General features: G+C 45.1%; 1 protein-coding gene across 5 annotated transcripts in view; it reads right to left on the bottom strand.

Moving 5' to 3' along the window:
- Positions 1-202: 202 nt before the first annotated feature.
- Positions 203-12,352, bottom strand: part of LOC147446464 (bet1-like protein At4g14600) — a 32,411-nt gene continuing 20,261 nt past the window's right edge. For all 5 annotated transcript variants that reach the window (XM_086525673.1, XM_086525672.1, XM_086525674.1 and 2 more), the window contains 4 exons: positions 1,121-1,186; positions 916-1,039; positions 765-821; positions 203-694 (listed from right to left, as the gene is read on the bottom strand). In XM_086525673.1, the coding sequence (XP_086381799.1) occupies positions 536-694; positions 765-821; positions 916-1,039; positions 1,121-1,143 (363 nt within the window). In that variant the 5' untranslated portion in view covers positions 1,144-1,186 and the 3' untranslated portion in view covers positions 203-535. The remainder of the gene's footprint in view (positions 695-764; positions 822-915; positions 1,040-1,120; positions 1,187-12,352) is intronic.

The following is a 12,352-nucleotide window of genomic DNA, read 5'->3' as shown; positions in this document are numbered from 1 at the left end:
GCTCACTCCCTTCGTCATTGTTGAGAAGAGAGAGAGAGAGAGAGAGAGAGAGAGAGAGAGTTTACATCTGCAAAAGCCCATGTTTGGCCTATGAGACAAACAGTATACAATGATGTCCATGTCCAATATCATGCATGACCTAAAAGCAAACCTGGTAGATGACAGCACTAGACAAAGAGAGAGAGAGAGAGAGAGAGAGAGAGAGTATATGGTGTCCTCAATTAGAATTTGGGTACAACCGTACAGCCTTTGTTGCCACTGTTGTCACCTAATGAAGATCATTCTAGTGGCCTTCACCTTACCTTATAGGTTAAATTATCAGCCCTTCATATATACAAGAAAAGATGGGTACATCTGAAGCAGACCATCAAGTATACGCAAGACCTTCAAAAGAAACCTTGATTACAATTCATCCTGTCCTGATCTTCGCCAAGGACCACCAGGACTTTCTCATCGTGGGCATCACGATGGCAAAAATATTTTGACATACGCTTGTGCTAACAAGTGGATTCAAAAGCAAATGTAATACAGCCTGCTATCTAAATAGTTTTTTCCAGAGGTAGACAAGGAAAAAACATAGAAGAGCAAATAATATCACGTGTAAGAGGTGATTGGAACCTTGCTGGATTATGCTTCTGTTCAACCTTTTCATAGTAATTTTGAGCCCTGCCTGTGCCTTCGTAACGGCAGATTCCTACACAGCACAAACAATTTCCTATAATGAAACAATTGAGTGTCACCTCACCATGAAGAAGTACACATACCAGCTGGTTCAGCAGTTCATTCTGGTACTTCGACTCCGTTTCAATGGCTTCCGCAACCTGTTTCGAGAATTGATTGATAAGAAAAAACGAGGATCACCAGATAAATCCTTTTATCTCTCATAACATTATCGATCCCTAAAAACCCACTTACCCCCTTCAAATTTCTCACTTTGCTGTGAAGCAAATCGATTTCTTCATCAAGATCTCCTTGAAGTGGGTCAACACGCACTTGCAGCTGATCATTGGTCGTCGGTAACCTGTTGTTCAGCCCTTGCCTGAACAAGAAAATACCGTTTTTGCTTAAATTTTTTTATAATAAGATTACGTGAGTGCAACTTTAGCTGTCAAGAATCTACCGGTATCTGTAGCTTGATGACATTTCCTTACGGCCCTTTGAGGAACTAGATCAGAGAGGGTGATATCTGGAAAACAAAAGATACAAGAGAATGAGGCAGTACCACTCCAATCAATATAGAAGCATTCTAAAACATGCGTGCATTAAATTAACAACTGCAACATTTGGGCCCCTCATAAGCTCACACAGGAAGAAAGGTTCTCAAATATGTTTCTCTCGTCATAACAAATCCATGGAACGATGTGCCCTCACCAGACATGCAGTGTCAGCTGCCCATGTCACTTGTCACGTGCACATGTAACCCTATGTGCATGTGGACAGGTTAACTTGGGACAACCCTCTGATTGCACATGAGCACCGCCAGTGTCTGCTAGGTGTAGGCATTGGGGAGTGTTCCCATTATAAACTTTAGTATCTGGCCTAGTAGGTTATTAGCATGTGAAGCACCTCTAATCCTCGGCCCAGCTTTCCCATCCCAAGGGGTTACCATTTAAACCATCAGAATAGTACCATACCGTGCATGGGCAGCCAGTGCCCTACACATCCAGTATCCCATAGCATTTTTGCTAACATCAGCACCCTCATCCCTCTAACGTTTTTCACCAACCATCCAGCATCCTCAGTCCCCATATCTAGCGACCGCAGGATTTAGCCTCGAGCATCAGTTACATCAGCGTTTTCATGAAGCAGTAGCAGATCAGCCTTGCAGACCCAGATCAGCCCTAGCGTTAGTAAATTCAGCATCAGATCCATAGTGTTTTGCATCAGATCAGCCTCAGCGTCGATCAGCCAGCGTTTTCAGATTTCAGCCCATCACCCTGGACATCAGCATTAGCAAATCTGCCCATAATCTCATCGCAGTTGCAGATTCCACTAGCATTTTCCATCTTCAGCCCTTACCCTCTCAAATCCAAGCATTCACCGCATGATCCCATCAGTATCTCAACATCTAGATCCATTGTATCAATGTTTGTGCAATCTAAAGCAAATACCCCTCCAAAAATAGAGAGGGGGGCCCTTGGAGGGGACCCCCCTAGCGTTATTCTTCTTTCTTTCTCTATCACTCACAGAACCTTCACTCACAGTATCAGTCTCCTCTCTCTCTCTGTCTATTGCACAACTCTCTCATTGAAGTAAGGAACCTTATATGAGCACTCATCCTGAGCTATCACCATTAGTCACTTCCGCTTCACCTAACATCACTAACCCATTCATTTCTTATGAAGGAGCACACTATTGCTCCTACAATCATTGCAAACCATTGCTCCACCAACACCAAGGTCGTTATCACCAATTGGATGTTGTCAAGAAGACATGGTTTGAACGCCCAAACCTTATGAAGGTACAAGCTTTGGAAATGGGATTATCCACATCCATAAAGGAAAACCGGAGACGCTACTTCTGCTTACATGTAATTTTCAAGCATCGGAACACGAATCTCCTAAAATTTAAGAAAGCTTTCTATTTTTGGGAACTCTCAATAGAAATTCCATTCACAACAATAGGTGTGAAATCTTTCAAATATCCAAACTCGCCAAGATTCTACATCAAATTATTGAGCATTTGAGATATTTTTAGACATGGTTTATGGAAAATGTCACAAAGTATGACGTGGCATGACCAGCTAGCAGAGAAATGGCCAAGTGGACAAGAGAAATTGAACGGACTAACTTGAAGAACTTAAGAAGCACCGGCCGTGGGGCCCGAAACCCTAAAAGACAAAAGCTTAAACCCTGAAAGGGATTTCCGTAAAATGGGCTGACATGCTAACGTGGCAAGGCCATACAGAATCCCGCGATTTGCTTTGCAGGTACCACGTGGCAGGCTGTACGGATTTCCGCAAATTACGTTGGCTGCTTTTTGGGAATCCCTTGTGCTAGCTATTGGGGACCATCGCTTTGGGTGAAAGTGCTTTTGAACTGATTGCTTTTGGGCATCCCTTGTAAAGTTTATAAGAGCCCTTGGAGACTCGCTCTGCAGAGCATCTGGACGCAGAGTCTGAGAGCAGAGGACCCTCAGGTCTTGTACCTTGTTGTGAACAATAAATAAAGAAATACCGAAAGGGGTGTCAGTCTTTGGGGCCAATGCTTCTGGGCACGGAATTCTGCGGTGCCATGTCAACTCTCTCTCTCTCTCTCTCTCTCTCTCTCTCTCTCTCTCTCTCTCTCTCTCTCTCTCTCTCTCTCTCTCTCTCTCAGCCTTCCCCTTGCGAAGGCACGCCTAAGGAAACGAAAAAAAAAGGAGCGGCTTTTTCCAAAGCTAAGTATGCGCTACTATGGCCCTTTCCAGCTTCAAGAGAAGATAAATGATGTATCCTTCAGACTCAAGTTGTCAAATACTTGGAAGATTCACAATGCTTTTCATGTGAATCTATTGAAACCTTTTGAGAGTGAGGTCCCAGTCGACAAGGAGCCTGAGGAGCAACCTGCAATGGAAGAGAGCGAGGAGATTCTTGTTTTGGAACAATACGGGCGCACCAGGAAAGGAAAAATGAAAGGTAAAGTCAACAACGGTTCTCACTTACTCAAGAACTCTCCTGCATTGGATGTGAAGTGGATGGAGGAGGACCTAGCAGATACTCCTCGGATACTTGAACTTTACCTTAAGGCTTTCAGTCTAGCTTTGACTATTTCGAGAGATCCTGGAGATCAGCAGGGTTGAATCTAGTGCAGACGGGACTGCAGAAGAGGGGAGTCACTCCGCTCCTTTGTCACGGGTTTGGATTTCAGGATACTCATGGGCTGATTGTATTCTGCTAGATGACTTTATGAAAGTACTTCGAATTGTGAATTCCTGAAATGAATCCGATTTACATGTGCTCTCTCATGTGAGTCGTGTCTGAGTGCATGTTTGAAAGACATAATGACTGCAATATTTCGGTCTTGAGATTCCATATGAGATGGACATGATAGCAGTAAGAATTAGTCAATCTGACATCAGTGAGATCGGGTATAGATCTAGATGCGATTGCTACACATGTTGTCAATAGATCATCGTCCGATATCTCGATGGACTTTATGTGATTTGATTTGAATGTCCAGTGATTGTCGTCTTTGTGCAAGTGTTGCATTTGTGTTGTCTAGTGCGTCAGTGCTTAGAGTAAGTGTCTACTAAACTGGTTTCTGGCCTATGTTTGATTCTGTAGGAGTAATCCTCGAGGGCCATTACAATTCTTTCAAGAGGGGGATATGTCACAAAGTGATGACGTGGCATGACCACCTAGCAGAGAAATGGCCAAGTGGACAAGAGAAATTGAACGGACTAACTTGAAGAACTTATGAAGCACCGGCCGTAGGGCCCAAAACCCTAAAAGGCAGAAGCTTGAATCCTAAAAGGGATTTCCGTCAAATGCGTTGACATGCTAACGTGGCAGATCGTACGGATGTTGACCTGGTAGAGTCGTACGGAATTTTCGTGATTTGCGTTGTAGGTGCCACGTGGCAGGCTTTATGGATTTCTGCAAATTATACTGGCTGCTTTTGGGGATCTCTAGCGCTAGCTTTTGAAGACCAAAGCTTTTGGGTAAAAGTGCTTTTGAACTGATTGCTTTTGGGCATCCCTTGTAAAGTTTACAAGAGCCCTTGGGGCCTCACTCTGCAGAACAACTGGACGCAGAGTCTAAGAGCAGAGGACCCTCAAGAGTTGTACCTTGTTGTGATCAATAAATAAATAAATACCGAAAGGGGCACCAGACTTTGGGGCCAATTCTTCTGGGCGTGGAACTCCACTGTGCCGAATCCACTCTTTCTCTCTCTTTATTAAAGTCCACTGGTTTTTAAGCAGATCAATACACACAAGATCTCGAGACCACTTTTGTCAAGATAAAGGAGGCTTGCAACAAGCACAGCATAAGAAGGCAACAAACAAGCATCGTCGCGACTTGCAGTTGAACGAGAATGATTGGGTGCTACTTCGGTTTGAGAAAGCACGCCTACGAAAGAGGAAGAGTAAGGAGAGGCTTTTTCCAAAGCTTGGTATGTGATATTATGGGCCCTTCCACATTTGGGAAAAGATAAATGATGTATCCTTCCGACTGAAGTTACCAGATACTTTGAAAGATTCACAATGCTTTTCATGTGAGTCTCTTGAGACCTTTGAGCTTTCAAAAGTGAGGTGCCACAAGACAGGGAGCCAAAGGAGCAACAACAAGTGAAAGAGACAGAGGATTCTCATTCCAGACCAGTTGTAGCGCACAAGGAAAGGAAAGTGAAGGGTAAGCTGGTCCACAAATATTTGGTCAAGTTCAGGAAATATCTGCCTCTTGATGCAAAGTGGAAGGAGGAGGAGGACTTAGCAAATTCTCCTTGGTTACTAGAGCTGTACCTTGAGGCTTTTGGTTTCGCACCGTCTATAGTCCTTAAGTGCACGTCGAATCCGCGGGTTGAATCCAGTTTGACGCGTGTTGCAAGAGAGGGCAGCCACTCCACTCCTTTGTCACAAATTTCCTAGATGGAATGAAGTCACTAACTTCTCCATGGGATTTTAGGGGTACTAACACGCTAACAATATTCTCCAGAATGACTTTATAAAAAAATGAACATTGAAATGGGGGAATTCATGAAATGAACTTGTCACAGGTGCTCTTTCATGTGTGTATTGTTTGAGTATGTGTCGAAAAGATAAAATAATTGCAACAATTTATTTGTTTCACCTAACGAGTGGATAGTAGCGAGATTTAGTAGTTCGTGACATCCGTGAAAAGATCAATGCAGTCTCGATGTGATTGCTAGATAAGTTACAATAATCATGATCCTCGTCTAAGATCTCGACGTGGATAATGATGTGAATTTGATGTGTTGTTCAGTGACTATCGTCTTTGTGCAGTGTTGGATGTATGCAGTCTGGTGCATGAGTACAAAGAGTTAGTGTCTATTGTGTTAGAGTTATGGCATCTCTCTAGATTCGTTCAGCCAGTCTCTATTTCTCCCAGGGACAGGTGTTAGGGAGTGAGGGCTATTTTGTGGTTGTGCCCGGCCATTGTGAGGTAGTTTCCTCATGTCTGGATTTTCCAACCATGTTTAGCTCGCGGTTTTGCCTTGGCTTCATGGCCATATAGGCTCCTGTTGGCCTAGGATAAACTCTCCTATCTTTTCCCTGATCCCTATAGGCATCTGGTGCCCGTCCCTAGGTATTCCTCCTACTTCCCTATTTTCCTAGGTCGTGGATGCAGAGGACTAGGCGGGGGCAGCCAGCTTGTGGCCCTATATAGGGAGCAGGGGGGAGTCACCACTTTACACACAACAGTAGAGCCCAGAGAGGGGGCGCCCTTAGGAGGCAGCCCCTCGGGTGCAGATCTAGCCTTGGCTAACAGTCAGAGTAGGATCCCCTCCTAGCGTTTTTGCCCAGCTCATTGGCGTTTTTCAGATCAGCCCGAGTGTTTTTGCTGGGCAACAGACTGTGTGGAGACCCTCTCAACCCTTGTGATCATGTAGTGGCAGGGTTTCTCATCCGAGATCCATATCCAAATCTAGATCTAGCCAGGAGGAGGTGCAACGGGTATATGCTTGCAGAGCAAGTTGAAGGTGGTGCCCATGTGGAGACCATGTCAGTGGTCTCGTGTGTGGGAGCAGATGGCAGTGACAGTCACAGCCGTGTGTGTACCTCGGGTCTATCCATTGGGGCATGTCAGATCTATGCTAGACCACTCTTGGTCACTTGTATGAGCAATTGTTATCAGCATGAAGAGCCTTTCCCGGATCTCTCTCTCTCTCTCTCTCTCTCTCTCTCTCTCTCTCTCTCTCTCTCTCTCATGTCCTATCTTTCTCTACCTCAGTGATCTCTCTTCTCCACAGTTGCCTTGTTCATGTATGTGGCATTGCAAGTGTTCTAGATTGGAGTAGAGGTGTTCACTCGATCACGAGTCAGTTCTTCTCTTCATTGCATCTCCCATTGCCACCGTTGACATACTAAGCTAGTTTTTGTCCTTTGTCTGTTTTGCGGGTGTAATCGAGGGCGATTACTCGTCTTTCAAGAGGGAAGTATGTCACAAATGTGAAAACATGTCATAGGGCTCTGGTGGCCCTTCAGTGCACCTCTAGAGGCCGGACCAAATAAAGGTTGCACCTAAACAAAAACTTGCACCCAAAATCATAAACAATGCTCATGTGGCTACCGTATTTTGTGCCGCAAATTACGTTGCTGACGTGGCACATCCGTACGGCTAGCAGTGGCGGGCTTTTCACGTGCCACTTTGGGCTTTGCTTCTAGGCCAACCGAAAAGCTACTAGGACGCCTTATTTTTAGGGGCCCATGTAAACCTTTGTAGGGAGACCCCAAGCTCCCTCTGGCAAAATAGCTTGGGAGCATTGCATAGAGAGGAGACCCTCAACCATTATACTGTTGTGATCAATCAAGAAAGAAATACCGAAAGGGGCACCCGTCTTTGTGTCACGTGACACATCCCAACCCTATGTGTGCGTGGACAAGCTACACCACAGCAGGGTTCAATCAGTCCAGTCGAGTCTAGATTAGCAGTGATCTGGCACTTTTGTGAGTCTATTCGTAGACCGTGCATGCCCAGTCACTTAGCATAGATGCATATCCTCCGGTTGCACACAGCATGATCATCGGAATTCCCATCAGAATCCATTAGCATCAGTTAGGGGAATTTTCCAGTGCATTTAGCCTATTTTCCTATTTATTGCGATTTTCACTTATTATTTTCAAGTGACTTTCCTACAAAAGTAGGTAGGGCAATTTTGCTAAGTTAATATATAAGCAAACCCCTGTTAGCACTTTTTCGTAGAAGAGGCAACAGGAGCACCTTGCTCAACAGGCAACTTCTCAACAGAACCTTGGTGGATTCCCTCCAAGCAAGATCCCAAGCCTTGGCGTTTTCTCCAAGCAGCAGATTCCTATCCCTAGCGCTTTCAACAGCATTCATCGCCGGAAAGCCAAGCCCTTGGCGTTTTTGCATCAGATCGTCGCCGGAAAGACCATCACATGCCTGGCGTTTTTCACATGCCCAGCGTTTTTGGAAATGCAAGATCAGCTAGCGTTTTTGGTCAACCTCAGTCTCTAGCGTTTTGGATTTCAGCAATAGAAAAAGTAGCAGATTCAGACCACAAGAAGTAGCAGATTCAGCCCCGTAAAGATCATCAGTTTTCAGCCATGAAGAACCTCAGTTATCAGCCCTAAAACGCAGGTTTTCAGCACTTAGCACAATAGCAGATTCCCCCAAGAAGGTTGCAGATGGTTCCCCATTTTCAGCCATAAAAGCACAGCCCAAAACAGTCATTTTCAGCCACCGAATCAGTCCCCGAATTCATCGATTTGAAGCCTTCAGATTTCAGCCATCGAGTCGTCGTCGTCGTCATCGGCATAGTCCAACTTGCATCAATCCATTGCATTCGCATTGTACACCTTTGTGCAATCAAGTTAGACCACTCTCGCCGACGAGAGTGGGGCCTTCGGAGGAGGGTTTTACAACCTCTCGGTGTCGTATCTCTTCTCTCTCCTTCTCTCAGTCTCATTCACTTGCACGCACAATATCCACTCATTTTGTTCGTGATCATAGCACTCTCCATAGGACGGAAGGCTCTCTCCTTCCCTAAGAACTAAAAGGAACCTTGAGCTTTAAAGATCACTAATCTTGAGAAAATACAACATTCATTCTGCTGCACCTTACACTTTGGGGCCAGTGCATCTGGAAGGGGAACTCCACCGCTTCCCGTTTTCTCTCTCTCTCTCTCTCTCTCTCTCTCTCTCTCTCTCTCTCTCTCTCTCCTCTCTCTCTCTCTCTCTCTCTCTCTCTCTCTCTGAGTTCAGTTGTTGCAGTTTCTCTTCATGTGTTGCTATTGATTTCTCACTTGGGTGTTCAAACCTGTTACAACGAATTCGGGAGTAAATTCCACAGTATTGGTCACCCGCTAGGCTTGCATGAGGTGGGACCCCTATTCCTAGGGTTTCGCGGGGTCAGAGTGTTTAGTGTTTTGTAGTTTTCCTATTAAATGTGGATAGTAGGTCACTTCAAGTGACATTTATACATTTGTTAGATGTTCAGTCAGATTTATGGGTAGTGGGGTATTATGCTGGAGGTAGGGCACTTTTCTAGTGCACCTATATAGGCACCCCTCCTTCCCTTGTGGTGCTTGGTATATCAACGCACTCCAGACCTACCAATGTTTGGGCGCAATATCTCTCGCACTCTTTGAGTGCGGTCACCTCTCTCTAGCGTTTTTCCTACTACGCGCGCAAACTTCCTCTCGAGCACAAGCAGTCACCAAAAGTTCAATCCGTCGCAATAGAACTCCACTGAACCAGCCTCCGATCTAGGGCTACCCACCCCATAGGGTCTTGGGCAGCCTCTACCTAGAAGCAAGACTAGGAAGGGAAGGTGATGAGAGAGCGTCCCAAGGGGACTTCTATAAAAGCATTATAAGATTCTATGGTCAGGCTACACATGGATCTTTCTGAGGTCCTTGACATAGCTTTAGATTATTTGAGCGATTGTTTCAACTTTCTGTCGATCAGCTGATGCATAATATTTGCAAGCCAGAGAAGAGGTTTGGTCTCATGTACAACCTCTGGTTACTGTAATTATGTGCCACACTTTACTAGCCCCCTTTTCTATGCAAGAGATGCATGACGCGCTCGTTGGCCTAGATGGTGCCTCTTGTCCTGGAGAGGATGGGTTGATGGAGAGGATGGGTTGACTAGATAATTCTTCTTGCAGTTTTGGCATGCATTCAGCCCCGTCATGCTTTCAATGTCAGATGCAACGGAAGTGTTTAAGAATTTAGCTCAGATTTAGTACTCCGCACAAACACAAGGGACACTTTACTTCACTTGAAAGAACTGAATTGATCTGAATGAAAGAGAGACAAAAGAGACAACACCGAATGTCGGGTCCCAAATCCTCAAGGGCCCCCTTGCTCTGTTGCCAGAGATAATACTTTCTTTACTCTTGCACAATGCTGATACAATGACTAAATGTTGAGATGTTGATGCTAATGGGTACTGATGCTGGGTACTACTAAGATACTGAAATGTACTGAAGGTACTAGGGTACTGCGGGGTGTTGAAGGTACTAATGGGTACTTAGGGGCACTGAGGTACTGATGGTGATGGGTCGCTCTTTGCACGGAAAAACAAACTCTATGTGATGACGCCTATTGATCTCTTGCAGGCTCTCACTGGGTGGACTCTGGCTACTAGCATTGGTATCTCCTCCCATCTAAGAGGGGAAACGGATTGCTTTTATAGGCTCTCGCACCCGGCAAGAATAACCGGTGCGGAGCCGGCGAGAATAAAGCAGCCAGGTAGCGCTAGGAGTGGGAGGAGATTGCGGCTGTTTTTGGCGCAAGGAGAGAGATCGCAATACGTTTTTCATTCAGCCATAAGAAGCCAGCGTTGGTATTTTTATAAGTTTTGGCTTTTATTTAAATGGGCTGCCCACTTATTAAGTGGGTGGCCGGTCACTTTTAATAAAAAAATGTGAACCTGGAAAAAACTCAATAAAACTAAGTGAGCTGAAAATTGATACTACACAGGCACAGTCCAAGCGTCCCCGGGTGCAATTCTCAGGCACAAATGCAATGCAAACACAAATTGCTCGCGAGAAAGTGTCTGCTTGTCCCGGAACACATTAATCAAAACCCATCTTTATTCTTGTGCTTGTGTTCCAGTTCGGGTTTCCTGCCATACCAACAGAATATTCCCTTTTCGATGCTCCCGTCATCCATCACGCGACGCATCAAGAATATTCATTTTCCCGGTCTCTCCTACCGACCTAAAGGTACAACCCCTTTGCGATGCTTGATGTCACCCATCATATGACACATCAAGGTTGTCCATTCCTAATGGCTTTTTAAAAATTCCAGTAGATCTATAGTTCCCAACCTTACAGTTCAAGTGCACACATTTAAGTATCCTAAATTCAATAAAAAGAAATTACTCGAGAAAATAAGAAAATAGTCCATTTAGCAACATCCCTCTGGCTTCTAAACATTTTGTCCTGTAGTGCTTGTACATATCCTTCCAGTTTCATGGGATAGATTGCTAATTCTTGCTCGGTTGTCCCTTGAGCATCCAAAGTGTAATCTTTCCAGACTTAAGTGTCCGAACCTAATGATGGATCGTATGCTCCGTTAGGAGTATCTCTTCTGTGTTAAGAGTGTAACTAAAAAGAGTTGAAGGAGAAGGTCAACACAATATTTGGGACCAAAAGATGGGTTGGTCCCTGTCACAAACGGGAGCGCATAACAATATAAAATATACTCAGATAAATAGAATTTATCTCTTATTATTGAAGCCAAAGGATATAGAGAGAAGTAGATAGAGAGAGAGAGAGTGAGAAGATCGACACAGTACTGGGGACCAGAAGATGGGCTGGTCCCCCCCCCGTAATAGTATCTTTATTACTGACGAGAAGTCTATACAAGCACTTGAACCGAACGTATTACCACGTTCGTTCTAGAATAAGACTTGATGGTTCCCAGAAGCCTCAACTTCCGATTCCTAGGGCAAAACCCTATTCCAAGGAACTTCCGTTCCTTATTCCAATTCCTCGAGAATCAAGGTTCTCACCTCTGGATCTCACCTTCCAGACTCAGGGCATGGCATCCCTGCAACTCTCTTTTCAGAGTCCTCTTCCCGCAGAACAACTCTGCTTTCCCGGACACGAAGTCCTTACTTGAGAATCCCAACTTCCATATCACAACTTGAGAGACTACCTCTCTCCGATCCATGGATCTACTTCCCAAACTCGGGTATGAAACCCTTGGGCTGATCTGGCTCTAGTTCCTCAGAGCGCTTTTCTCCTGCAGAGGCTCATGCCTTCCTCTGCTCCTACTCCCTCACGAAGAGGAAGTACACCTGCAATCAAATACTCAAAGATTAGAACATGAAAATCGTTACCTTCAAAGTCTCGACGCTCGAAACGCAACTCGATTCTCGAAAAGCAATTCCTCGAAAGAGATCTCTCCATAGAAAATCCTCTCTTCCAATCCTACACACAAAAGAGGTGTGTTCTCCGGTTCCTTCTCGTACATCAGCCCCGTCTACGACGTTTATGGGCTGAAAACAGAGAAAAACAGCAACTTGTCGCGATAGAAACACGCTTCGTAGGCACTTCTTCGCGAGGGAACTCGCGCATTGGGTCTTGGCGACATCTGGTACACTTGGGGCAGCCATGGGCATCACCGGCAACGTCTTCTTTACGGCTGAAATCTGCAGTAGCATCTCCTCCTTGCAAAGATTGGTCCTCCCCTCTGAGTGAGGGCATGTGATGCTT

The sequence above is a fragment of the Adiantum capillus-veneris genome, chromosome 12, assembly GCF_014529385.1.
Source record: "Adiantum capillus-veneris isolate H3 chromosome 12, ASM1452938v2, whole genome shotgun sequence".
In the NCBI taxonomy this organism is placed as follows: domain Eukaryota; kingdom Viridiplantae; phylum Streptophyta; class Polypodiopsida; order Polypodiales; family Pteridaceae; genus Adiantum; species Adiantum capillus-veneris.
Note: the sequence above shows the minus strand (reverse complement) of the source record. Positions and strands in the feature narration are given on the sequence as shown.